Below are 25,882 nucleotides of genomic sequence, written 5' to 3' on the forward strand. Positions count from 1 at the left end.
GAGAGAAGTAAGGGCCTAGGGCAGGGAGGCCATGTTGGGGCTCATGTTGCCATCCGTGCTCAGGTGCCTGCTGGCCTGCCCCAACACCCTGAAAACTGCTGTCTGTCTGCCCTTCAGCCTTTAGCCAGGGTAGTATCCCTAAATACTGTCCAGGGACCCTGTCCCCAGACTCCTAGGAAGTCCAGTGTCTTAGGGTTTTTATTCCTGCACAAATACCATGACCAAGGAGCAAGTTGGGGAGGAAAGGGTTTATTCAGCTTACACTTCCACGTTGCTGTTCATCACTAAAGGATGTCAGGACTGGAACTCAAGCAGGTCAGGAAGCAGGAGCTGATGCAGAGACCATGGAGGGGTGTTACTGGCTTGCTTCCCCTGGCTTGCTCAGCCTGCTTTCTTATAGAACCTAGACTGCCAACCTAGGGATGGCACCACCCACAATGGGCCCTCCCCCTCTTGATCACTAATTGAGAAAATGCCTTACAGCTGGATCTCACGGAGGCATTTCCTCAAGGGAGGTTCCTTTCTCTGTGATAACTCCAGCTTGTGTCAAATTGACACACAGAACCAGCCAGTACATGCAGTCACTCCTGGGCCTGGGTTCAGTGCTGGCCCTTTGCTTACTTCTAAGCCCCTGACAGTCAGCCTCAACCTCCTTTCTCTGTGTAAACATAGATTCAGCCACTCCCCAAGCATCTGCTGATGGTTCTCAAGCCCCGGGGAGGTGGTGGTGGGAAGGAGATGGGAACTAAGACCTGACGGGGGCAAGTGACAGATGGCTCCACACTGCCATGGTGTGATGGCTAATTTGCATTGTGCGAATCTCACCCCGCACTCTGCACACTCTTCTGCCAAAGGCCGTGTGATGGCCAGCAACTATGATCCAAAAGGCTAAAGAGGTGGCTCAGCCGTTCAGCACACCGGTTGCTCTTGCAGAGGACCCAGGTTGTATTCCCAGCACCCACATGACAGATGACAGCCATGCATAACTCCAGTCCTAAGGAGCCTGATGTCTTCTTCTGGCTTCTGTGAGCAACAGGAATGCATGCAGGCAAAACACGCATACACACAAAAAAATTTCAAATTCGTGATCCAAGTTTTCCACTACCGAAGAATCCCTTCGTACTCAGGAGCATCTACGGCTCTGGCCCTAGCCCTACCATCTGGCTTTCTCTGGATTTGCCCGTCCCAAGCACGCCATATAAATAGAGGTATTGAAACTGTGCTTGGCTGCTTCCGATTGTTCTTGAGAGTCGTGGGGCAGCACTTCGAAGCTCATGGCTGAGTCACATTGTGTCGCCGGTTGGATTGAGTTCCTTTTTCCCATTCAACAGCTCCTGTGTGGGGGATTCCATCTGAGGGTGTGTGAATGGTGCTAAGGGCGGGACAGGCCTGGTGTGAACCGTTTATATCTCTGCTGTACACACCTAACCCGGGTGTGACTTTTAACTTTTTAAAAGACTTTCCCAAAGCTGCTACCTTATCCCCACCAGGGATAGTTTTAATTTTTTTTTAACTACTGGTGCGGGAGTGTGTTTGCCACCGCGTTCATGTGGGGATCAGAGGACAACGTCTGAGAATTGTTCTCTCCTTCTGTGTGGACCCAGTGGATGGGTGGCAAGTGCCTTTTACTATCCAAACAGTCTTGCTGGTCCCTTGGGCGATTGCTTCTGCAGCCTAGCTCTGTCAGCTCTGTCTTCACACTCTGGAGTCCCCAGGTATTGAATTGTGAACAGTCTGCTCCTGGGGTGGAATGCTTACCTATCTCATCCTTCAAACCTGCAAGGTCAGCACCTCACCTGCTTGGGGAGGACGGAGAGCACTGCCTTCCCAGTCTTCCTCCCCATTTTTTTCTGGAAGTCAGCCTCGTGGCTAACAGACTTGGGAAAACCCAGCCCAGTGGCAGCTATGAAGCATCTGGAACCTCCTTGCACAGGCTCATGGGTGCCAGATCATGTGCGTTGTCTGTGTGGCGGTGTCTCTTGATAACCCAGAGGGAACCATAGGTGGCGCTGTGCCTGCATGCCCTCCCTCTAAGCCTATGCAAAGCTTAGCAGAAGTCACTTGTCTGAGGTCACACAGCTGCAAAGCCAGACTCCCCCCAAACTTAGCGGCCGCTACACTGCCCACCATCCCGGGCTGGGCTCACTGAGTGGGTGGGGGTGCTAATTCCGGCTGAGCCTTGTGACTGGCAGGGTCCCAGCTGTTGAGCCTGAGTGAAGCTGTTTTTAGAAAAGCCCTCCCCGTTCTATGTGGGCCCTTGGCTATTTATAGTCTCAGGCTTAGAAGCCTCAGTGCCAGGACCCGTCTAAGCCCCCATAGTAGGTCCCTCTGAACCCTAAGTGCCTCTCACCCAGAACCCCAGGTTCCCCCCAGGAAAGGGAGCCAGGATTCCTTTTAGGCTTGCAGCAACACCTCCCAAGGGGACGAGGGCAAGCATTAAAGTGACCGAAGTGACATTCAACACTGGCACTCTTAGAGCATAATCTTTCTCACCTGGAGAAAAAGTTCATTGTGTAACATTCTGCCAGCCTCTCTCCTCCCTCAGTCCTCAGAAGCTGCTGTGCCCCCTACCCTTCCTCCTGTGACCCCCCCCCCATCTTCTCCTGTTTACCCCTTGTCTCTGTTCCTGCATCAGCCTTCTCTGCCTGCTTTGCCTTCCGGGCACACCTTCCTGAAAGACCTTATCAGGTATTTCTGCCTGCCCCAGCCACTGCTCAGGAGATCTTGGCCTGAACCACTAACTCTAGATGCCACGTCTACTGGCTTGCCCCCTCCCCACTGTGGCACTGCGTGAGGTAGAGAAGGATATTGTAATCTGCACACAAAGACTGTAAGGCTCTTCCGAGAAGTAGTGTCCAGATCCGAGGCCCTGACTGCTTCAGCCATAGCAACTGAAGAGAGTGTCTATGTCCCTATGTGAAACAGAAGACAGACTACCATGACCTGCTCAGCCAGGGAGGGTAGCAGCAGTGTGGCTGAGGCTGGCTGGGAATAGCCTTTCTTCCCCAAGCTGGGGGAGGGAGGGGTGTCAGTCCCCCAGAGGGTGTGTCCAGTCTCACTGGTCTTGTGACAGTCCTGCGAACTGCCCCCAGGACAACTAGGAGCCTGACTGCTCTGTGAACCTGTCCCAGGGGTCAGTCAGCACACCCTGGAAGGACACCCCCCAGTGAGGGGTGGGGGGGAGCATGCCACACAGGCCTCCCAGCCTCAGGACTTTCCCTTGTCCCTGTTTCCAGTCTGGACTGACCTGCTTCATCTACTACTCAGGAGTGAGTATGAGCAGGCCAAACAGTGTATTCAGATTGGAGCCCGGGAGTGGCAGAAGCCATTGACCCCGAGGTTTCTTGGAAAGTTGAATCCTGCTCTGCTCCTGGGTCCCTCAAGTTGCTCTGACCCCGAGTGGATGGGGGTACTTCATCATACACTTGGCGCTGGGGTCTAGTAGCTAGCTACAGCCACCCAAGAGCTGCATATCTTGGGCCAGCAGGGGTGACTATGTGGCCTGGTGGAGAGACATCGTCCTTAGTTAAGGTGACTTTCTGGGCGGCTCTCAGGAGAACAGTTCCTGGTCCTGGACTCGGGGTTCAAGATGGGGAAACAGGTGATCCCGCAGGCAGATCCTCCAGATTAACGGCAAAGAAACATTTGTGGTTCTGCTTTTGTTAACGGCTCTCTTGCTCCGTAAAGAGCAACTACCTCCGCTGTTTGTGCAACCCCAAACCCTAGTCCTAGCAGGCCAGTGGGCAGGGGTAGAGTCCGGGTCGTGCAGCACTGGCACCTCTCACGTCCTAAGGTGTTCTGAGTCATCTGCTTGCCCAAGTCGTGTCGGGGTGTCTAGCACCCTAAGTGCGCGCCATCTGCAGCGATAGCGGCAGGGACAGGGAGCTGTGGCCGCAGGTCACCGAGGTGCGTCACCGCGTGCGCAGGACCCGCCCCCGGCCCGCCCCCCTCTCTAGGCGTCCGCATTTAATGGAGCGAGAGCTCTGGCGGCGGCGGGCTCTCGCTTGGCCCAGAGCAGCGGAGGAGCTAAGCCAGCATGTCCGGGACCCGAGCCTCCAACGACCGGCCCCCCGGCACAGGCGGAGTCAAGAGGGGGCGGCTGCAGCAGGAGGCGGCGGCGACAGGCTCCCGCGTGACCGTGGTGCTGGGCGCGCAGTGGGGGGACGAGGGCAAAGGCAAGGTGGTGGACCTGCTGGCCACGGACGCCGACATCGTCAGTCGCTGCCAGGTGCGGGCCAGGCGCCGAGTCCCTCCCTAACCTGCCCAGCGAGCCTCTCCCCTTCCCCGGGATCCGGACGAACCCCTTCCTCCTGTGCCCTGAGTGGGTCACAGCCTTTTGGATTCCTCCCTCCCAGGAGTACCTTCCCCACTGCCTAAGTCCTCCTTCCCACACACACCCTCTCACACAAAGCTCTTGGCCTCCCACCACCCACCCACCTCCTCCCCAGGGCAATGACAGGAGCCCGAGCTAAAAATATAAGTCGCTGAGTTGAGGACATGGGATCCTCAGGGGTAGGGCGTTCCAGGGCGGTGACGGTGGGCCCTCCAGTGGGGAGAGCCCCAACGGGGTGGGTCGAGGTACCCTAAGATGCAGCAAAGGGTGAGAGCTACTTTCTGAGAAGGGGGGTGTCCTCGGCGAGTCAGCCAGGCAGAGACAGGATGAAGATAGGAATCTAACCTAGAGGAACGCAGGGTCAGGGGCCTAAAGCAGAGTTCAAAGGGGTCCTGGCTGACATGGAGAAAGGAGGAGTCAGAGATTTCCCGGGCAGGGTGTGACCCGGTGGCTGGTAGTGCTCAGAGAAGGCCAGAGACAGTCTTTGTGCCCTTGGCCAGCTGCAAAGTGCTCTGAGCGCCCACATTTGTTCTGACTGACTCTGGACAGCGGGTGGGTACTCTCCTAGGGCTAGCTGCCTGCTCTCCTTAGGTCTCTGTGGTGTTGAGCTGCAGCTGACAGCCACGCTGCCTCTGCGGTGCCATCCTCAGCACAGAGGGCTCGGTTTGAAGGAAGATACTCTGTCATACGGGGTTTGGAGCCACACTTATGGCTGCTGACCCAAATGAAGGTGGGGACACCTGCTGGAGTTCTTTCTCCCTGGTTCTGTGGCTTTCTTGCTGAGTTCCCGGGGACTCCTAGGAGGCCCCAGGAGGCATAGCTTGGTTCCCTGGGCCACATTTGCCCAGCTGGGGATGAGGATTTCTGGAAACTCTCCTAAGAATGAGGAGATAGCCTGCTCTCTCACCCTGTTCACCCTTCTCCCTTGAAGTCTCTAGGTCCTAAGGACAGACCTTGGGCCTCCTAAGCCCTACACCTTGCATGCATTGTCCAGCTATGTGTATGCAACTGGGATTCACTCCCAGCGGTCTGGAGGCCTGCTCTCCAGTGACCCAGCACCAAAGCCCCCACCCTTCCTCAGAGCCGTTTGCTCCTGTGGCACCTACAGTCTTTCCATACAACTTGCTGGGTTTGGTCAGCACTGTCAGGGGTGAGCCTCGATGGTCCCAGGCTCCATCTCCTTCTGCGGACACAGTTCCGGGTGAAGATGGGCTATCCCTGCTCTATGCCCAAGTCACCATGACAGATCCGGATCCCCATTTCTTGACAGGACCTTCAAGGATCAGCGCAGGACCACAGTCACCCACTCAGAGGGGCTATGTCTCCCCACCACCCGACCTCCCCAGCAGACCCAAACAGGTGTTCCCCCGAGGAATATGAGAGTAGAGACATGTTTCTCTTCCAGTCTCTCATGAACTAGCCCGTCAGGAACCTCCCACAGAGCTCCTCTACAGGTTGGGAAACTGAGGCTCAGAAAAGTTGAAGAGCCAAACTAACTGCTCCTTTGAATCCCTGGAAGCCTTTATCACAAGCCACCATGGTGGCACAGGCCTATCCTCTTCCCCCCCACTTCATGGACAAGGCAAAAGAGTCAGCCTTCCATCGGGGTACCACTCAGGCCCTCTGGAAGTCAACTCCAGTCCTTTCCCTGAGTGCCCAGCCCCTGAGTCATTGCAAGCACTTGGTGACTCTGGTTTCCTGCACTTGTCCCTCCCCTTAGCGGGGACCTCTTTGCTTGCCCGTGGCCTCCCAAATCTTCCCTGATCTTATGTGCCTATGGCCAGCCCTGTGTGATCAGAGGCTGGCAGGGTGGGGGCTAGGTAAGTTGCCTCTGGCTTTGAATGGGTGCAGGAACCAAGTGAAGGCTCCAGAGGCCAAGCCCGAAGCTGTGCCAAAGGGCTGGCAAACACAAGAATGCAAATCAAGCCCCCCTTCCCAGTAAGTTCGCTACCTAAAAATGCTGTATAGCCCGCTAGGCTACCCATTCCTTGGGCTTCTGGAGAGTGAGCTGTCCTACCACCTAACCCTTAGAGCCGATGGGGCCATCCTCCAGATCTGGCTTCCACACTTTTCAGTGTCCACAGACACTTGTTGCTGGTCTCCACTACCCTGGGTTCTGACTCTGCCCAGCCCTGCCAGCTACCCTCATCTCTTGCTTTGCTACCTTGATTAATAGAGGGTGTATGGGTCACAATGCAATGCTGAATCCCCAGGAGCATCCCTGGCCTTGAGTCCAGCCTGCATTCTTCTTTCTCCCCGTGTCCCTGCTCTGATTTGGTCCATGCCCCACCCTTCCTGACACATAGTCAGTCTTCCTCTACCCTGCATCTCTGAGGCTGCTGGGGGCTGCATTGTCTTCCTCTCTGGTTCCTCTACTAATTCCACTCCTCCAGGCAAGTCTTCCTGACCTCCCGCTCAGGGTCTCTCTTCCTTTCCCTTGGAGCCCCAGGCACCTCTGCCCAGGCTTCCACTTTCTGAGTCCTCCATGTTTCCTCCTCGGCCGCCTGACTGTCCAGCTGTGTCCAGATGTTCCCTCAGATGGGTCTGATGTACCTGTTACCTGGAGGGTGTGCTGGCCACTATCTTCTCATGCATTCCATTGCTACTCTAGGCTCTCCCTTCTATGTCCACAGTAATCTTTCTCTGATATTTGCAGTAGTCTGGGGCTGCTGTCGAGCTGAGCCTTGTGGAAGAGCTGGCCCCCAGGCAGTAGTAGATAGCCAGGGCTGTGACCACAAGGCTTCTCTAGTAGAGTGGCAAGTGGCACACTTAGAGCTGAGGTTCCATGCTGGGACCCTCCATGCAGTCTGCAGGTGCCCTGGCGCTTTCCCCGAGGGAACATAATGGGAAACACGTGACCTCGGACCCCAGGCTGCTCAGGCAGCCTCTGGAGGGTGAGAGGAGCCACAGCCTTGTGCTGGGAATGCCTGGAGCTGACTCTAGAACCAGGTCTTCCTGTGCCTGCACTTGTTGATGGCTTTGATGGCCAAGCAGTGTCTCCAGGAGAGGACTCCCAGGGTCACATAGCCACACATCACCTTGGGAAGGATTTTGGGAAGGATGTTTATATCTCCTATATCTATACAGGAGACATAAACAGGCCAGACCTGTTTCTCCCTATAAGGAAAGAAGCAAGTGAGTTGTATGTCTGTGAGCATGGACAGGAGCGGGACAATGACTGGACAGTGGAGCTGGCGACATGTTAGTAACTAGGCTCAGTCCTGCAAGCACACAGGACATTCCACCCAAGGCCTGAGGGACAGCCAGCGCGTACAGAGCAGAGATGTCCAGTGGTATCGCTGTGGTGAGCAGAAAGCCCTGCAGATGCTGAAGGAGCTGAGGTGAAGCAGAGCAGAGGTGCAGGAGCCCTGGGAGCTAAATGTCTGTTCCTCAGCTTGCCCCTTGTGTGCACAGCACATCAACACACATGTCACTCACACAGAGTCCTTCCTTGCTGTCTGTGAAGAGGCAGAGTTTCCTAATTAGCCAGGGGCCTCCTGGCTATCTCAGTCATCTCACTGTACTCTACCAGGTACATACAGATATAATCAGGCCAGAATAGGAAGGCGGTAGACTGGAAGGCAGAGGCCCAGAGCACCCCCTAGTGGAAGGCAAATGCCACAGCACCCTGTCCAGGGACCTGGAGGACAAAAGATAGGGAGAGGATTAGGAAGGCCCCAGACATGTGCTGTGGGTGCCCTGCATCCACACACAGGCTTCCTGGATGGAGGAGCCTAAGTAGGCAGGGTGGGGGTATCTATTCCAGGTCTCTGTCCAGCAGGGCCCTGGGACTGTCCTGAAAGGAGATACCGGGACACTAGTTGGTTACATCCAGTCCTGAGGTCCTCTGCGTTGCTTAGGGTCTTTGCACTGACAGGGCTCTGGGTAGTCCGAAGGAGCTGTGTCCAGATGGCCACAAGATGGGGTAACTGTAGGAAAATCGTTGGAGCCTGTGGGTGGGATCTCAGAGCTGTGGGGGCAGGTGGGCTCTGCAGCTGCGTGTTAGGCATGGATAGGCAAAGGTAAGGAGTGTTGGTTTCTGCAGTGCATTTCCACAACCATTGCATATGCAGCCCAGTCAGAGGATGTCCCTACAGGGCCTGCACCCGGAACCCTTCCCTGCCTCACACGGAAGCTATGGGTCATAACTGCAGGGCAAAGCAGAGGTTGGGACCAAGTTGATCTGAAACCGGATCTGGTTTGCTTCCGGCCCCTCTTTGTTTTCTAAAGACAAAAGTCTCTTGTCTTAAACTTCTGGACACCAGGGCCTGAGGGCTCTGGGTGACCAACCAGGCTATTGAAGAGTGCTAGGGGGACTTCGGTGCACACAAAGTCCTCAGAATTGTGCTGTGGTGAGAACTCTGGGAGGAGCCTGGCTGTACCAAGTGGCACTGCTGTGCCCAGCAGGCTCCTGGATGCCTTGACCCTGGGCCCTGGTGTGAACCCCTGTGGTACAGATATCTTGAGGTATGTGCTTTGAGCTGTCTATGTAGCCGTTCCCTTTACCTGGTCTTGGTGTGCCTTGGGGTGACCATACCAAGGGTACTACTCCACGCCATTCACACTGTAAGTGGAGAGGAGCTATCCTTGCTGACGGGCCCCAAAGACTGTGCCCAGGTGCCTGGTGTCTATCTGCAAACATAGGCAGCTGGTCATCTTCTGGTGGACCCCCAGGAAGGGGAGCCTGAGCAAGTACTTAGCTCTGACATCACAGGTCCTTCTTAGTGTGCAGCAACCTATGGTCATGCTGACAGAAGCCCCCTACAGTAGGGCAGGGCCACCGCAGGCCTTTGGGCTATCTCTGACACACTGGCCAGTGCTGCTTGGGCACTGCTAAACTCATCCTGGTACTGAGGGGTCAGTGAGATTCTGAATTCTATGATGCCTTAGAGCAGCCCAAGGCTGGCACACATCTTCATCCTCCAGAGCTGGAGTGGCGTAGGGAGTTTCCCTACCTGTTTAGAGCTCCGTAGGGCCCTCAGGAGCCTACCCACTCAAGGGGTTAATGAGCCTCAGAAACAGAGCTGACCTCTGCCTCTCCTCACCCAACCTCTTGCATGGGAGCCATGTCTAATCAGCTGTACTGGGCAGGTCTAAATGTCCCACAATCCTTTACAGAGGTTGGTGACTTTCATCATGCCCAGATCCGATTGAATGTCTGGTCTGGGTTAGTAAAGTCAAAGAAATGTGCGCGTGCACATGTGTGCATGCGTGTGCGTGTGCGTGTGCGTGTGTGTGTGTGTGTGTGTGTGTCAGCGTGGGGTGGGGGACTCCTGATTCCATCTCCACCAACTGTCCCTGTGCTTCTGATCAGTCTAAGATTTCAATGAGAAGAGGGAGACTGTGACCCTGAGGTCCCACAGGGTTGCTGGAAGCCCAGTGTCCTGGGATGACGTATGCCTTAGCAATGGCCTGTGCCGGATGCCTGGGCATTGCAGTGGGCTCTGGCCCTGAGGTCATCTGATATCTGTTGGCCCATGGTACTCAAGCCTGTTCCTAGGCACCTGTGTTTACCCTCAACACAGACAGGCGGGTGCTTGCTGTCTGTGTCACCAAGCCAGCTGACGTGGCCCTGGGCACTCAAAGAGAAGGTGGGAAAGAGCACCCTTCCTGGGGTGTCTGGGTTCCATGGACCTTGCCACACAGTGGGAGGCAGGTTGGCACCTTGCTGTCCCTGGAGGTCAGCCAGCCCAAGCAGAGCTCATCCATCTACGCTCTGCTGTAAGCCCGTCTTCTCTTGGGACCTCAGTTTCCATATCTGTTCTTGGAGACCATCTTGACTGCCTCAGGCAGGAAACATGACAGTGAGTGTTCACATAATTGAGGAATTGAAAGGCGGCGGCAGCGGCAATTCTGCACCTGCTGTGGCAAAGCCAAGCATGGATACAGTCTTGGAACCCAAGTCTTGCCATGGTCCCTCTTGGGACATGGGCTTGTCCCATGCTGATGGTGTGACTTTACAAGCCTAGGGGCAGGACACAGGCATCTGCTGTGCCTAACTGATGGCAAGTTCAAAGCCAGAGCTGCAGGAGGCTCCCTCAGTTCCCACTTCCTTCATGCCCCCACCCACAAATACTCTCTCCTTCCCACTAGTCCCTCTGGGCCTTTTCTTAGGCAGTTTCCCTTCCAGCACATCTGTCCTGTTCTGTGTCATTTCTCCTGCTCCATGGGAAGCCCAGGGTCACAGAGGTTGTAAGGACAGACTGCTACCTCCAGGTTTCCCAAGGAGGTAACCTCCTGAGCCTGGAGCCACCCCAAGAATCAAGAGCTCCCTGCAAGTCTTGTTAAGCTGGTGGGCCTCCCGGACAGTCCCCGCCCTTTACACAGCAAACAGCTCCAGCAGAATTGTTTCAGAGGCTTCGGGACAGACTGCATAGCATGCCTTCTCTAATAGTTGGTTGTCTGGGGGCCACGCCATGAAGTTGGCCTCTAGCTGACCCATCTCAGTCAACTACATGGTAATAAGCCCCACAGAGGGCAGGCAAGGAACAGGAAGCTTAGGCATACAGGTCTGGGGCCTTCTCTTAAAACTCTTGGAAAGTGAAGTCCTTGGAGGGAAAGCCCCTTACCCAGGCTCTCAGCATCAGTATCGTCTGCCGCCTACCTCAGCAGGAGCTGGGAAATGTGATCCATCATATCCCAGTGCTTAGGGGTGTCATGAAAGGAGGTGAACCTTCACTGAAAGGCCTACTTTAGTAGGCAAGGGAAAGATGTGTGGAGCTGAGGTGTCTCAGCTCCATCAGCAAGGTGAACAAAAGTGTCATGTGCCTGGCCTGTTTGTCTTCTGGGGCAGGGAGGGGAACTGGAGCTGAGGGTCCCCAAGCTACAGTGAGCACAGCTGCTCTCCACTGTAGAGTTAGGGGGACCACAGCGCAGTCTGCAGGTGGGATTTGGTACTGCAGGCCATAACTCTCAACGTGTGGGTTGATCCCTTTGGGGGTCACATATCAGATGCCTTGCCTATCAGACGTTTACATTGTGATTCATAACAGTAGAAAAATATACTTATGAAGTAACAACAAATTGGGGGTCACCACAACATAAGGAACTGTAGTAAAGGGCCACAGCTTTAGGGAGGCTGAGAACCATTGTTCTAGAAGGCCCTTGTGCCTTGTTCCCCAACACACACACACACACACACATACACACACACACCAGCACACCCAGACTACAAGTTCCTGCTGGACAGAGTTCTGCTAAGGAGGCTCCCCTACCTCCTGTGGGTGGAGGATTCCACAGTCAAAGGCAAGAGAGTTTTAGTGACTCACCACCATGAGGCTCTGGGAGCTGGAGGACTGAGTGTCCAGGGTATGGAGCTGTGTACTTGTGGTCAGGTGACTGGCTAATGGCAGAAAGATGCCGGAGCCTGAAGCCTGTCCTTGGCGTGGGCCCTCTCCCCACCCTGAAAACCCTATTCCAGCTGGACTATCCACAGTCAGCCTGAATTCCCAAAAGAAGCAGCCTTCCTAGAACAGGCTGACCTAGGAGTCACCTGGTCCTTTCATTTTCACCCAGGGTGGGGCCTGGTGAGGACTCTGTGTGTGTGTGTGTGTGTGTGTGTGTGTGTGTGTTTGTGTGTGTGTGTGTGTGCAAGCTGGGCTGTGTGTGTGTGTGTGTGTGCAAGCTGGGCTGTGGGGTCTGAGTCTGCGCTTTCCACAGGGATGGTTCCTCATTCCTCTCTGGTAGAGAGGGGGGCTCAGCAAGGTCCACCTGCCAGGGCTGCAGTAAGCCCTAGGACCAGGCTGGGCCTGAGCACCTCCATCTGGCCATCTCAGCATCAGATACTAACTCAGCCCAAGGTCCTGACCATTGATTTAGACTCCCCAAGCCCTAACGCTGGACAATACTGGGCTCTTAGGCACCATGTCGGGAGAGAGCTGGCTTTGGAGTGAGGCTAGAGTACTAGGCAGGCCCCTGTGAGATAGTCTTCAACACTCGGATACCAATGGCTCATTCCGGTCTCTGTTTCTAGGGGGGCAACAATGCGGGGCACACAGTAGTGGTGGACGGCAAGGAGTATGACTTTCACCTGCTCCCCAGCGGCATCATCAACACCAAGGCCGTGTCATTCATTGGTGAGTGCCCCTGCAGTCCCAGCCTGACTTCCTGAACCAGGATGCCAGTGTGTATCGAGAGGGTGGGGAGTCTCACTGTACAAACCCCAAGGCTGGAGCCCAGAAAGTGTCCTCTGAGCCTGGTCTTAGCAGGAGTCAGAGGGTAGAGGAAGCTCTGTGGAGCACACAGAGCTCTCTCTGTCTCTGTCTCTCTGTCTCTCTCTGTCTCAGTGTGTGTGTGTGTGTGTGTGTGTGTGTGTGCTCAAGTTCATGTGTATGGATATGTTTGTATGTGTGCCTTCGGAGCACATGGGCCTGGGAACAGCCTGGGCACATTTATAGCTGTTCTTTCCTGATGCTGCCTGGGCTGTTATAGCCATCTACCCCTCGGACAGCTGTTCCAGATGCCTGACAAGGCTTCCCTACCCTGGTCTCTCTGGTTGACGAAGAAGACCCCCCTCTCATCCAGCTCACCCCCAGCCCCTCTTGTCTTCATTATTCTAGCTCTGGCTGATATACTTGTGGCTTATCTGACCCCCACATCTCAGTCAGGAAGCAAAGGCAAGGTACTGCCTGGCCAGCAGCCAGCAGATAGCACAGCCATGGTGTTAAGAGCAGAGGAAGGAAATCTGCAAGCTAGGGGCTGGGGTGGGCGGAGTCAGGGCTCAGGCTGGAGTGGGCGGAGTCAGGGCTCAGACTCCACAGAGCCCCTCCTCTCAAGTACACGCTGTCTCTAGCCCTCCGGGTTCAGAGCCAGGATGGTGGTGACAGTCACCTTCTACAATGAGAAGTCCCAGCTACCGAGGTGGCCTGTCCCTGTGTGTGCTCAGCAGAGCGGCAGAATGGGGTGCTGTCCATCCTTTGGGGAGCCTACAGGAAACAAACTGCTTCTACCCATCCAGAACCTTCCCTGGTGGAACATCACAGTGACAATGCAAGTGACCCAGAGCATGTGCTGCTCAGCCCTGGGGATGGCTTGGAGCTGACAACAGGAGAGTGACTGGCAACTGGAAGCTTGCTCAAGAACAGAGGAGCCGTGCTCATCCAAAGGGTGCCTGCTCGCTCAGAGCAGCCACTCGGCAGGAGCACCAGCCTGTGCTGAGGGTCAGCTTGCGACATTCCTCGCCTCTCTGCTGCGGGGTTATTTCAAGATGTTGTGGCATTTGAGTGACCTTTTATGTTCAGGGTGGCTTGTGTAATCTCTGAGTCACTCCAATCTGGACTGGTGTTCCACCTCCCTCTGCCAAACCTATGCCATGGCCAACCCCACGAGGCTGAGGCTAGCATAGGGTTCCTCCTGAGAGCAACGGTGATCTCTGCTTACTTGGATCTCCTCAGTCCAGACCCTACACTGTGTGTGGCTTCAGCAGGCCCTCCTCGCCCCTCTGGTCGGCCTGTGTATCGGCATCGAGCTGTAAGGGTTTACTCTGAGGATCCTGTATTTGGTTTTCCATGAATAACAATAGCCTCCAGGATCCTTGTAGGGTTCTGGGAACCTTTTAGGGACCACATTTTTCCGTGCTTCCGATTCTTTTTTTTAAAGATTTATTGATTTATTATATGTAAGTACACTGTAGCTGTCTTCAGACACTCCAGAAGAGGGAGTCAGATCTTGTTACGGATGGTTGTGAGCCACCATGTGGTTGCTGGGATTTGAACTTCGGACCTTCGGAAGAGCAGTCGGGTGCTCTTACCCACTGAGCCATCTCGCCAGCCCGTGTTTCCGATTCTTATGGAGCTGCTTCGTTGAACCATAATTTACACATTGCGAAATCCACCCATCGTCAGGGGTGGAGAAGGGGCTCAGTGGTTAAGGAGAGCCGCTGCTTTTCCAGTTCCCAGCACACGTGTGGCAGCTCACGAGTTGGTAGCTTAAGTTCCAGGTTATCTGACACCCTCTTCTGGCCTCCATGGGCACCAGACATGCTCAGCCATATGCAAGCATAACACCCACACACGTCAAATGCAATACAATAAAATAGAATATTTTAAATTACCCACTGTAAAGGCGAGGCAGCACCGTTGATTCCAGAATGTTCTGAGGCAGTAGTTTATATTTGTGTTGGTTTGCTTTGCTTTGCTTTTAAGGAGGGGTCTCGTGTAGCCCAGGCCAGACTGGAACCTGCTCCAAAGCCAAGTCTAACCTTGGCTTGTCCTCACACTGAGAAGTGGGTTGATTTGAGAATTTGAGAACCCAGACTGGCTCCAAACTCATGATCCTCTTGCCTCAGCCTCCCAAGTGCTGAGAGTCCGGGCCTGCACATCGTGTTTGCAGTGGGCTCAAAGCTGCTGCTCTGAGTCCAGAGTCACAGCCACTTAGACCAGGATGCAGTCTGGTGTTCTGGGCAGAGAAGGCTAGCCCTGGAGGCATGCAGGGGTGGGAGCTGCAGGAACAGGGGACTGGGGAATCTGGGTTCTGTACATGTTGGATAGAAAGAGGGCTTCCTGCTAGGCCATCCTGGAGCAGGCAGCTTGCGGGCTTGGGACCCTGGCTGTGTTAAAGCTCAGTCCCTCCTCTCTGGACGACGGTGGTTACCACATGGAAGACAGCCTCCGTTCCTATTTGCTTTCTTTTGCTGAGGCACTCCGACTAAAAGCAACTTGGGGAGGAGGAGAGAATTTATTTGGCTTACATTTCCAGGTCACAGTTCATTGTTGAGGGAAGCCAAGGCAGGAACTTAAATAGGATCTGAAACAAAAACCAAAGAGGAATTCTGCTTACTGGCTCTCACTCTCTGGATCATTCATGCCCAGCTCTATCTGTCAGTTCATCTATCTATCTATCTATCTATCTATCTATCTATCTATCTATCTATCTTCTCCTCCTCATTCTTTGTTTGGGTCTTGCTATGTAGACCAGGCTAGCCTTGAGTCATAGAGATCTACTGTGCTTCTTCCTCTAGACTGCTGTGATTGCAGGCATGCTCCACCATGCCCAGCCTCGGCTAACTTTCTTTTACAGCCCAGGCCCCTGCCTACGAATGGCATCACCCACAATGAGCTAGGGCCTCTCACATCAATTAGCAATCAAGACATGCTCACAGGCCATCTGATCAAGGGAGTTCTTCAGCTGAGGTTTCTGCTTCCTGGGTGACTTAGGCTGTGTCAAGATAAAAACTAAACAGGATGCCTCCATAACTGCCCTTGCCTCACACCAGCTGGGGCTGAGTGTGCAGCTTCCCCAGACACTCCATCTGCCTGCGTTTTAGGGTCCTCCAGTCCTCCTGACAGCTCACTTCCTGAGGCACTAAGAAATATCCTAGCATATGACATTCACAGATATTTATCCCCTAACCTTCCAGAGGCCTCACTACTCTCTAAGATGTGTCAGTTATAAAAAGTGGCTATAGCCATCTGGGGCAGGCTCAGTGCTCAGCCCCTTTGGGTGAACACCCAGGATTGAGACTCACGGTCTGCAGAACTTTCCATCCCACATACTAACACTATGGAGCCCTAAACTCCAGCCCACCTGTCCATCCTCCGCTTCCCCCAGGGTCCAGAGGCTGATCGAAGCTCTCTGTCTAGCTGATAGGTCCAGAAGCTCGCTGTCTTCCTGAGTGTGGCAGCTTGAGACCTCACCTTAGTGGGCTGTAGGGGGTCATATCTTCCATGTCTGAGCCCAGTGTCCCCAAGTGTCACTATGCTGCTTCATGCCATCGAGTGACCACATCCATCCCCAGAGTCTGGGCCCTTGAGTTGTTTGCCCTTGCTGTCTACCCATACCATTTGAAATGTAAATAGTCATGATTCCGTGCCCTGTGTTGCAGGCAATGGCGTGGTCATCCACTTGCCGGGCTTGTTTGAAGAGGCAGAGAAGAACGAGAAGAAAGGTAGGCCATCTGTGACCTTGCCCCCGCCCCCCCCCATACCCTCTTCCCCCCGCCCCCCCCCCCCCGCTCACAGGCCCCCTCACTGTGCGCTAGCTCAGCAGAGCCCTCACTAAGCAGCAGAAGCTGGGCAGCTCAGAATTTCTAAAACTGCTGCTGCAGGCTCTGCCTACAGCATCACAGGCCCCTAAATTGTCAAAGTGCAGGACATGGAGGAAGAGGCTGAAGCGAAAGGAGCTCTAGCACGGGTGTGGTGTCTCTTGGGTTGCAGTCCGGGGAGCTCAGCAGGCAGTGCCAGGGCAGGGCTGTGGCTGCTGTGCACTGTGTGTGCTCCTTCAGAACCTGGCACACACTTGAGTCAACAGTACTGAGGGGGAGGGTCACCCAAGAGTGCCCACAGTGTGCTGTCTTCTCTGCCACATCCCCGCAGGGCTGAAGGACTGGGAGAAGCGGCTCATCATCTCTGACCGGGCTCACCTTGGTAAGCTTCCCATGGGGCCCTGGGGTTGGCCCCTTCTTGCCCTTTCCATAGTACAGAGCTCAGGAGACCCTGGAGCGCCTACCTGGCACCATAGGCTGCTGAGCCTCAGGGTAGCAGCTAGGTCAAAGCCAGGGTCATACTTGGTTACCCCTTTGTGGAGCCTGGGACTCTGGGATCCCTGTTCTGCTCCCAGCCAGGCACCCTTCCGCTGACCCATTCTCCTGACACAATCCAGAAAATGAAGTCCCTCACAAACTTCTACCCTCTGCTTCTCTCCTGCCCATGTGCTGGCTGCTGGCAACAGTGTTCGACTTCCACCAGGCAGTGGACGGGCTGCAGGAAGTACAACGTCAAGCACAAGAGGGGAAGAAGTAAGTTCCTCTTGCCACTGTTGTTCTTCCTCTTCCTGGGGACTTCCAGTCCCACAATCTGGTGGCCTGGGTGCAGGTCCTGCCTGAGCAGGAGAGGGGCCCTTGTCATCCACTAACTTAGGGGTCCTGTGAGAATAAAACCTGCAAGAACAACAGGGTAGCCCAGCCTTGGGGGTCACACCCTGACTCTGTTGGCTGCCACTGCTGTCTCCTGCCACAGCTGCACCATCCTGAGCACGGGCACATCCCATAGAGGAGCAGGACAGACACTGAAGAGGCCTGACTGCCCCTGCTTGACCAACAGCCACTGCAGCCTGCAGCCCCCATTCCTGCTCCTGCCCAAGTGATGCTTGCTCTTCTATCCACTCAGGAATGTTATTTAGAATTCCAGATGTGCCAGGGATGCAGGTGGGAAGCTGTCAGGGGCACACACACACACACTGCCTCTGCACAGGTGCACAGTGCTCACATACATGTCAAGGCACATTGATTACACAACTCTGCATATGAGCAAGAGTGTGTGTTTGCATGTGCACACGGCACACGGGGCACACAGGTGCCTGCACGCATGCATGTACCCAAAGGTTCACATTCATGAGCACTCGTGTGTGCTTGCACTTGTACGGATACATGAGTCACATGGTGCACATGCAGTCATATATATGCACTAGCACAAGCACACTCTCACATGATCACACACACAAGACACAGGTGGCGACAGTGAGCACTTGATTGACTTGGGGTCGCTGGGGCAGACCTGAGGTAAGCAGAATCAACACTGCCACAGTATTCTTGCTACCAAGGCACTAATGTCAACATTTAGAAGCAGACAGGGAAGCCCTGATGCGGAAACCCAGGACTCTCTTCCCCACCCACCTGGCATCCTGCTGCTATGTGCTTGAGCTGTCCACATGTCCCCGCCGCTGCTGTTGGTGACCTCCTTCTCACCTTCTGGCCTTGATTCCTGGACTAGACCGTGGGTCTGCCAGAAGCTGGGGTGGGATCAGCCGGGCTCCTCAGCAGCGCCCACTTTGCATCTTTCAGTATCGGCACCACCAAGAAGGGAATCGGACCAACTTACTCCTCCAAAGCTGCCCGGACAGGCCTCCGCATCTGTGACCTTCTCTCAGATTTTGATGAGTTTTCTGCCAGGTAGGTCTGCCCACCCTCCCACAGCCCAGGGGTAAGACATGGAAAGGTGGGGGAAGACAGGCTGGGAAATGGAGCAGTCGAGGCCAGTGTGGGTCCTCAGAGGGTCACAGTGAGGGTTGCCTGCACAGATTCAAGAACCTGGCCCACCAGCACCAGTCCATGTTCCCCACCCTGGAAATAGATGTGGAAGGTCAACTCAAAAGGCTCAAGGTAAACTGGGCGGGGCTCTGGGGAAGCACATGGGGGTGGGGCAGACCTGGGCGGAGCCCAGAAGTCCCAAGCAGGTACTACTGCCAGCTTTCAGCTCCTGTGGGCTCTGCAGCCTCACGTGGTTGCACGGTCCTCTCAGGGCTTTGCTGAGCGGATCAGACCCATGGTTCGAGATGGTGTCTACTTCATGTATGAGGCCCTGCATGGTCCCCCCAAGAAGGTCCTGGTGGAAGGTGCCAACGCGGCCCTGCTCGACATCGATTTCGGTGAGTGCTCCACCGAGCAGTTCCATCCTGAGGGGCTCTAACACGGTCTTTCCTATCTGCTGGGGACTATAAGAACCCATGGAGCATGCTCACCACAAGGATCCCGTTGTCCTGTTGGCCTAAGTTCAGCTATATCAGGGAGCTTCCAAAAGGCTGAACTAAGATGAGGGAATTGGGACCGAGATGCCAGAGGGGGGTCAAGGGAGCCTTGCAAGGACAGGTACTTCATAGCGCTAGCCCTTGGCATGCCAGTCTACAGCCCTGATTGTTGGGGAAGCCAGGCCACCTCAGTACAGGCTCCTATGTGATTTGCACAGCACCCCATTTAGGCCACTGCCCCAGGACAGGCCCCCAGACTGGTGGCCGGGGTGATCCCCATAGAGCAGTGGTTCTCAACCTTCCTGCTGCTGTGACCCTTTAATACAGTTCCTCATGTTGTGCCAACTCCAACCAAAAAATTATTTGATACTTCATAATTTTGCTACTGTTATCAATCGAAATGTAAATGTGTGTTTTCCAATAGTCCTAGGCGACCCCCATGAGAAAGGGTCATTTGATCCCCAAAAGGGGTCACAACCAAGAGGTTGAGAACCACCACTATAGAGGGACTCCAACTGCCCTTTTCTGAAAAGGCCTCTTGGGCCCTGGGGTCTGCACAGGGTAATGAGTGTCCACTGATTGTTCTGTCCTGCAGGGACCTACCCCTTTGTGACTTCTTCCAACTGCACTGTGGGTGGTGTGTGCACCGGCCTGGGCATCCCGCCTCAGAACATAGGTGATGTGTATGGTGTGGTAAAGGCCTACACCACCCGTGTGGGCATCGGGGCCTTCCCCACGGAGCAGATCAATGTGAGTCCCAGCACTGGGGTGAGGTGGGATATTTGGGGTTGTGTCAGGTGGAGCTGTAGGTATGGGAAGGGGACCCTACTGAGCAATTCTCCATGACCTAGTGGGGTCTTTTTACAGCACAAGCTTAGAGGTGAGATGTTAGAGGCTTTGAAGGCCAGCCTGTTCCAACACCATCAGCAACACACGTCACAAAATGGGTGTGTGTGTGTGTGTGTGTGTGTGTGTGTGTGTGTGTATGTGTTCACAACTCCATTTTCCTGTCAAGCATGTGAGGCCCACAGATGAGTGGGAAATCTTCAGTACTTAGAAGTTGAAAGCAAGGCCCCTGTTCTAGCCTTGGAAGCATTTCTAGCCTTGGGAGCATTTCTTGAAACTACTGAGGCCTCAGAACCTTCTCCTGGCCTTCCTTACCTGGCCTTACCCTGACACCTGATTCAGATGAGTCGTGGCTCTTGTCCCAGGAAAGGGAAGTGTCTGAGAGAGCCTGAGGTGGGCTGTGTTTAGGGTGGGAGATAAACCCTGCCCCTGCACCCCAAGTTGCAGGACAAGCCCCCACCCCCACTTGCCCACACTTAAACAGGATAGGGGAGGTGGGTTGTCTGCGCCTCCACACACAGGCTGGGCCTCGGGGACAAGTCCTGCCTCCTCAGAACCACACTGGGGAGCAAAGCCCTGTGTGAGACCTCAGCTGGAGGAGGATGGAGAGGAGAGGAAGCCATGAGCACAGGAGACAAGCAGGCACACGCCATACCTGTCCTGGCCAGTGCCCAACATGGCGGGCACAGACGGTCCTTTATTCTCACATAGGAAATTGGAGATCTGCTGCAGAACCGTGGCCATGAGTGGGGCGTGACCACAGGCAGGAAGAGGCGCTGTGGCTGGCTGGACCTGATGATCCTCCGATACGCTCACATGGTCAATGGCTTCACTGCGTAAGCAGCCCTTCTGAATACTCAGGGTTAGGGTTAGGGTCAGGGCTAGGCACCATCAAAGCGACACCACACAGGAGTCTTCTCCCATCCCAAAGGCCACAGTGCAAGTGGAACTCCTCTCAGAGGATGGGCCCCAACATCTGTGTGGAGTCTTTTTATCCAACCAAGTACCCTCCCCAAAGTGAGGCCAACGCTAGGGAGTGACACGGAAGCTATAGGTGTGGAGCAAACCCAGAACAGGGTCACACTTCCATCCTGACCAATCCAAAATCACTGTGATGGTCATGTGAGAGTGGGTGTGAAGCTGCCCGGGTGTGGGACCAAGTGCAAGGTGAGGCTGATCCAGAGCTGAAGTACCAGAGCCAGGACAGAACATCCTCAAAGACAGGCATCTTTGGGAGTCATTCACTCCCTTACCATGCACATGCAAATGTGGCCACTGGTTTTGTCTGCAGGGCTTGGGGACATTCTACAAAGTACAGTGGTAGTTTCTAAGCCAGAAGGACCTGGCATTTCTAGAACCCTTGTCCCACAGGAGGAACTCTGGGAGGGGGTTGGGAAAGCAGACAGGCAGGCAGGGCTCCAGGTGCCTTCTGGAAGGTATGTTGTCAAGTCAGCCTCACAGCTCCCATGGACCGCTGGAAACCGACTTATCTCTCCCGAGGATACAGAACCCCAGTGAGAAAGGCTCCCATGGTCAGGAGACAAAGGTGGAAGGGGTCAAGGTTGGGTAAGGGCCTAAAGCAAGGCATCCCTCCATCCACAACAGGGGCCTTCCCAGGTCCTCTACCCCTGTAGGCCTGCGAGAGAGAGAAAGCCTGCAAGGATGCTCTCAGTTGGGATAATAGAACAATTTCCTTCAGGAGTATCAGGGAACACAGGGTAGACCTCAGAGTCTTTGCAGAGGCCTGATTGCTTAGGACAGAATGAGACTTCATAGGACGCTGACTTCCCTGTCTTCTCTCCATCTTGGTAAGAGGGGCAAGGCTCCCCCACCAGCATTGGAAAGTCTCTGGTAGCTTTAAGACAACCAGAACCTCCCTAGGTGGGAAAAGAGCTGCTAGGTAGCTATTAGTATGAGACTGGTGAAGAAGTAGCTGAGACCTTGTGACGTAGATGCAGGGTAGCACGGGTCTGCACCCCACATTCAGCCTGAGAAGGCACAGCCAGATGAGATCTACCCATGAAGTCTGTATGGAAAGAAGGGAGTAAAAAAAAAAAAAAAGGAGGGGGGGGAAGGAAAGAAACTTGGTACAAGGCAGTTTTGAAGAAAGCCAAGAAAGGCCACTGCCAGGTTGCTTTGGGGTGGTGCTTAAGCAGATGCATCCTGGGAAAGTGGAAGAAAAAGTGGGTACCGTGCTCTAGCAGTGGGCCCCAAAAGCCCCATGCTACAGGGCAAACATGGCAAGAGCATTGGGCAGAGGAGGCACCTGCTGGCAAGAGAGAAAGCCAAGATTTCAGCAATGCAGATGCAGGACTCAGGCCCAGAGGCAGCTAGTCCTCTAGCCTGTTCAGCAGTTGTATTGGAGGAATCCCCTAATCTTTGCCGTGTTCCGTGCAAACAACAGGAGAAAGGGGAGGGTGAAAAGCAGACATAAGCGATGACAGGGTACATTTCTCCATTTTGTCTCTGTTTCTTGTTTGGGGACAGGCTGGCATTGACCAAGCTGGACATACTGGATGTCCTGAGCGAGATTAAAGTTGGCATCTCCTACAAGCTCAACGGAAAGAGGATTCCCTACTTCCCTGGTATGTGAGGCGAAGCAAACCTGAGTTCTCTTCACTGTCAGGATACATCTTGAGCATCAGAATAGACATCCACTAGTTTCTAGGTGACTAGGAGAGGCATTCCTGCCTCCAGCAGGCAAAGGGGAGGGGTTGAGACTCTGAGGGCCACTGCTTGTCTCCTAAGACCTGCAGGCAGCTGCGTCTCTCAGTTTCTTGGGGAGGCCTGGCCCATCTCTGGGAAGCCTTGGGCCTTCTAGTGGCTTGGAAATGTGTTGAGATGGGGCTGAAAGGTAGGCTGGGAGTCCACCCTGCCACCCTCGCTAGCCTCAGAAAGGCCTGTCTCCAGGAAGATGGATAGCCTGGAGACTCAGGAGACATGAGCTGCCCTGAAAACCATGGATCTCTAGGGAAATGCATTTCAGATGAGAAAACCCTGCCCTGTGGATGGATTCCTTTTTATTTTCTGGTGCTGGGGATAAAACTCAGGGCCTTGCCTTTGCTAACAGGTGCTTAGTCCCAAAGCTGCCTCCTCATCCCTGAGTGACACATAAGAGTCTGGCCCGGCTCCTGTGCCTATGGGCCTTGTGTTTTCTTAAACACAGGGCTGTTTTTCTGGCGTTTGGGTTCTTGTGTCTGGAATATGCCTGTCAGCCTCAGGTCAGAGACAGGTCTTATCAACAAAGACTCCCTCTCCTGCAGCACGCTATAGGCAAACTACCTCTTGCTTGCCACTTCCAAGGAAACCCAGACAGACTCAGTCCTGTCCCTTGGCTTGTGGAGCCACGTGTATCCTTGAGGCCTGGGTTTTTGACCCTATTGACCCCTGACCTTTGAAAGGATGATCCTTCAAGGTCATAGAGTCTTGCCGGTGGCTCTGGGCTCTGTGGTAATGTGGAGTACCCAGGAAAGACACTGCCTGGATATGAGGAGTGAGAATCCTATAAAGATCCTATTCCAGCATCTTCCATTAGCAAGGGATGATGCACCAACTACTAGTCATGGGGTCCCAGCACAAAGTTGGGTGTCCCAAGCAGGAAGAGCCATGTACCTTTAAGGATGCCTTGGCTTTGGGATTCTAGAATCCTTTATAATGTCCAGTTGTACCTCAGAGTTTCCCTATTGACAAATCTGTCAGCTACTCAGCAGATGCCAGTGTCTCACAACTGGCCATGCTTCCTGGCTGGAAGGGGCACAGCCAATGTTTGAGCCCCACGGCATCCCCTGATCACTGCCCAATGCTGAAAAGCCATCAGGGCCACAGGTCCTCAGCAGCCAAGTCACCAGGTGAGAAGACGACCGTCTCCACAAGTGGGATAGTCTACAGACCCTGCTGAGCCCACCCTCTCCCACCCACAGCTAACCAGGAGATCCTGCAGAAGGTGGAGGTTGAGTATGAAACATTGCCTGGATGGAAAGCAGACACCACAGGCGCCAGGAAGTGGGAGGACCTACCCCCGCAGGCCCAAAGCTACGTGCGCTTCGTGGAGAATCACATGGGTGTTGCAGGTGGGTTCCTTTTACCCCCACACCCTCAGCCCTGGATACCCCGAAGGGCCTGTACCTCAACACAAGGCCTAGTGAGAAAAAAGAAACCCTGAGCAGTAACCACATGAATGGGACAGACAAGAAGAGGTAGATCTAGAACAGGTGCCATCAGGGGCAGGTCATTTCCTCAGCTCCAGCCAAGCTCGGGTCCACTGACTCAACCTAGGGTGTAGCCTAGGGTGGAAAAAGCAGGCAGTGTGTATGTGCCCTGTCGTCCATGTATGTGTACCACATACATGCCTGGTGCCCACAGAGGTCAGAAGAGGTCATTGGTTCCCCGGAACTGGAGCTACAGACATCTGTGAGCTGACATGTGGGTACTGAAAGCCAAACAAATCCTGGTCCATGCAAGAGCAACACGGCTCTACACTGCCAAGCCACCTCCCCTGCCCCAGAAAGGGAGCATTTAAAACTGTACTGTGGGGGCTGGTGAGATGGCTCAGTGGGTAAGAGCACCCGACTGCTCTTCCGAAGGTCCAGAGTTCAAATCCCAGCAACCACATGGTGGCTCACAACCATCCTTAACGAGATCTGGCGCCCTCTTCTGGAGTGTCTGAAGACAGCTACAGTGTACTTACATATAATAAATAAATAAATCTTAAAAAAAAAAAAAACTGTACTGTGGGCCTCATAATGGGTCACTCATCCTTGGGCAGCAGAAAGCTCAGGCAAGGAGAAGCACAGGGCAGGAGCTGCTTTCTAGGGCAGGGGAGGTGGCTCGGCAGTGTATGCATGCAGGCAAAACACTTATATATATAAAATAAAATTCTAAAAATCTAAAAATGACTATTTAATAAAACCCCACTCTACTTGGTGAACAATCAGACCCTTTGCCAGAGGAATGGAAAGCACACACCACAACGTTGTTTTTTGTTTGTTTTACTTTTTATTTTATTTTTTTTAAAGATTTGTTTATTGATTATATGTAAGTACACTGTAGCTCTCTTCAGACACTCCAGAAGAGGGACTGATCTCGTTACGGATGGTTGTGAGCCACCATGTGGTTGCTGGGATTTGAACTCCGGACCTTCGGAAGAGCAGTCGGGTGTTCTTACCCACTGAGCCATCTCACCAGCCCTTTTGTTTGTTTTAAAGATTTATTTATTTATTTTATGTATACTAGTACAATTATAGCTGTCTTCAGACACACCAGAAGAGGGCGTCAGAACCCATTACAGATGGTTGTGAGCCACCATGTGGTTGCTGGGAATTAAACTCAGGACCTCAGGAAGAGCAGTCAGTGCTCTTAACCGCTGAGCCATCTCTCTGGCCCCCAACATGCTGCACCGTTAAGGGACATTTTTTAAAGTGTATGTACATGTATACAGAGGCAGAGGGCAGCCTCGGGCACACCCTCAGGAACACTGCCTACCTCTTTTTTTTTGTTTGTTTTTTTTTTGTTTTTTTCGAGGCAGGGTTTCTCTGTGTAGCCCTGGCTGTCCTGGCACTCACTTTGTAGACCAGGCTGGCCTCGAACTCAGAAATCCGCCTGCCTCTGCCTCCCGAGTGCTGGGACTAAAGGCGTGCGCCACCACGCCCGGCCCGCCTACCTCTTTTTAAGATAGGCTTTGTCATTGGCCTAGAGCTCACCCAGTGGATTGGACTTGCTGTCAGTGAGCCTCAGGGCCCCACCCCACTAGTCCTGGGATGACCACGACTCCACCAGACTAGCATTCATGTTCATGGCCTCTCTCCTGCACTCATGGCCTCTCTTCTTTGCTTTGTTGCCTTTCAGTCAAATGGGTCGGCGTTGGGAAGTCCAGAGAGTCCATGATCCAGCTTTTTTAGATGCCAAGTAGAAGCCGGCAGGCCACACCGCAGTGTGCCACCGTGAGTGACAGCCGCAGCCGAGACCCTCAGCAGTACCACCAACATCTTCAACGAAACAGTCTGAAGCTATTTTCCATACTTTTATTTTTCTATGTATGTTTTCAGCTTGAAATTGTTGAACCCTACAACAATGTTACATGTGTGAAATCAACACTGTGTACATTTTAAAAAATCTGCTTTTAAAATGAGCCTAAGTGCTCATAACAGAGGCCTTCACTGACTGATTGTCACATGGTATGTGTTCAGTTGGAGCCATGTCATAATAAACATAGCCAGGGGCCACTGAGCCACCGAGAGGTCATTA

At 53.9% G+C, this 25,882-nt stretch overlaps 1 protein-coding gene across 2 annotated transcripts; it reads left to right on the forward strand.

Moving 5' to 3' along the window:
- Window positions 1-3,480: 3,480 nt before the first annotated feature.
- On the forward strand, window positions 3,481-25,882 carry Adss1 (adenylosuccinate synthase 1). Of its 2 annotated transcripts, none has more exons than XM_085830707.1 (13): window positions 3,481-3,609; window positions 12,306-12,408; window positions 16,155-16,217; window positions 16,645-16,695; window positions 17,000-17,066; window positions 18,111-18,218; window positions 18,347-18,428; window positions 18,568-18,694; window positions 19,389-19,543; window positions 20,351-20,475; window positions 22,127-22,224; window positions 23,560-23,709; window positions 25,484-25,882. In XM_085830707.1, exons 1-13 carry the CDS (start codon window positions 3,496-3,498, stop codon window positions 25,534-25,536), a joined length of 1,296 nt encoding a protein of 431 aa, XP_085686833.1. In that variant the 5' UTR covers window positions 3,481-3,495; the 3' UTR covers window positions 25,537-25,882. The 2 variants fall into 2 exon arrangements, with proteins under 2 accessions (XP_085686833.1, XP_021034777.1); XM_021179118.3 differs by lacking the exon at window positions 3,481-3,609 and adding an exon at window positions 3,932-4,228.

Source organism: Mus caroli, unplaced genomic scaffold, assembly GCF_978045245.1.
Source record: "Mus caroli unplaced genomic scaffold, Mus_caroli_1 scaffold_14, whole genome shotgun sequence".
Classification (NCBI taxonomy): domain Eukaryota; kingdom Metazoa; phylum Chordata; class Mammalia; order Rodentia; family Muridae; genus Mus; species Mus caroli.

Bases quoted from the DNA above. Each gene is read 5' to 3' on its own strand.
- Adss1 (XM_021179118.3), top strand. From the start codon at position 4,037: ATGTCCGGGACCCGAGCCTCCAACGACCGGCCCCCCGGCACAGGCGGA. The intron at 16,696-16,999 runs GTAAGCTTCCCA...TGCTGGCAACAG, and splicing joins CTCTGACCGGGCTCACCTTG to TGTTCGACTTCCACCAGGCA. The intron at 18,429-18,567 runs GTAAACTGGGCG...CGGTCCTCTCAG, and splicing joins GTCAACTCAAAAGGCTCAAG to GGCTTTGCTGAGCGGATCAG.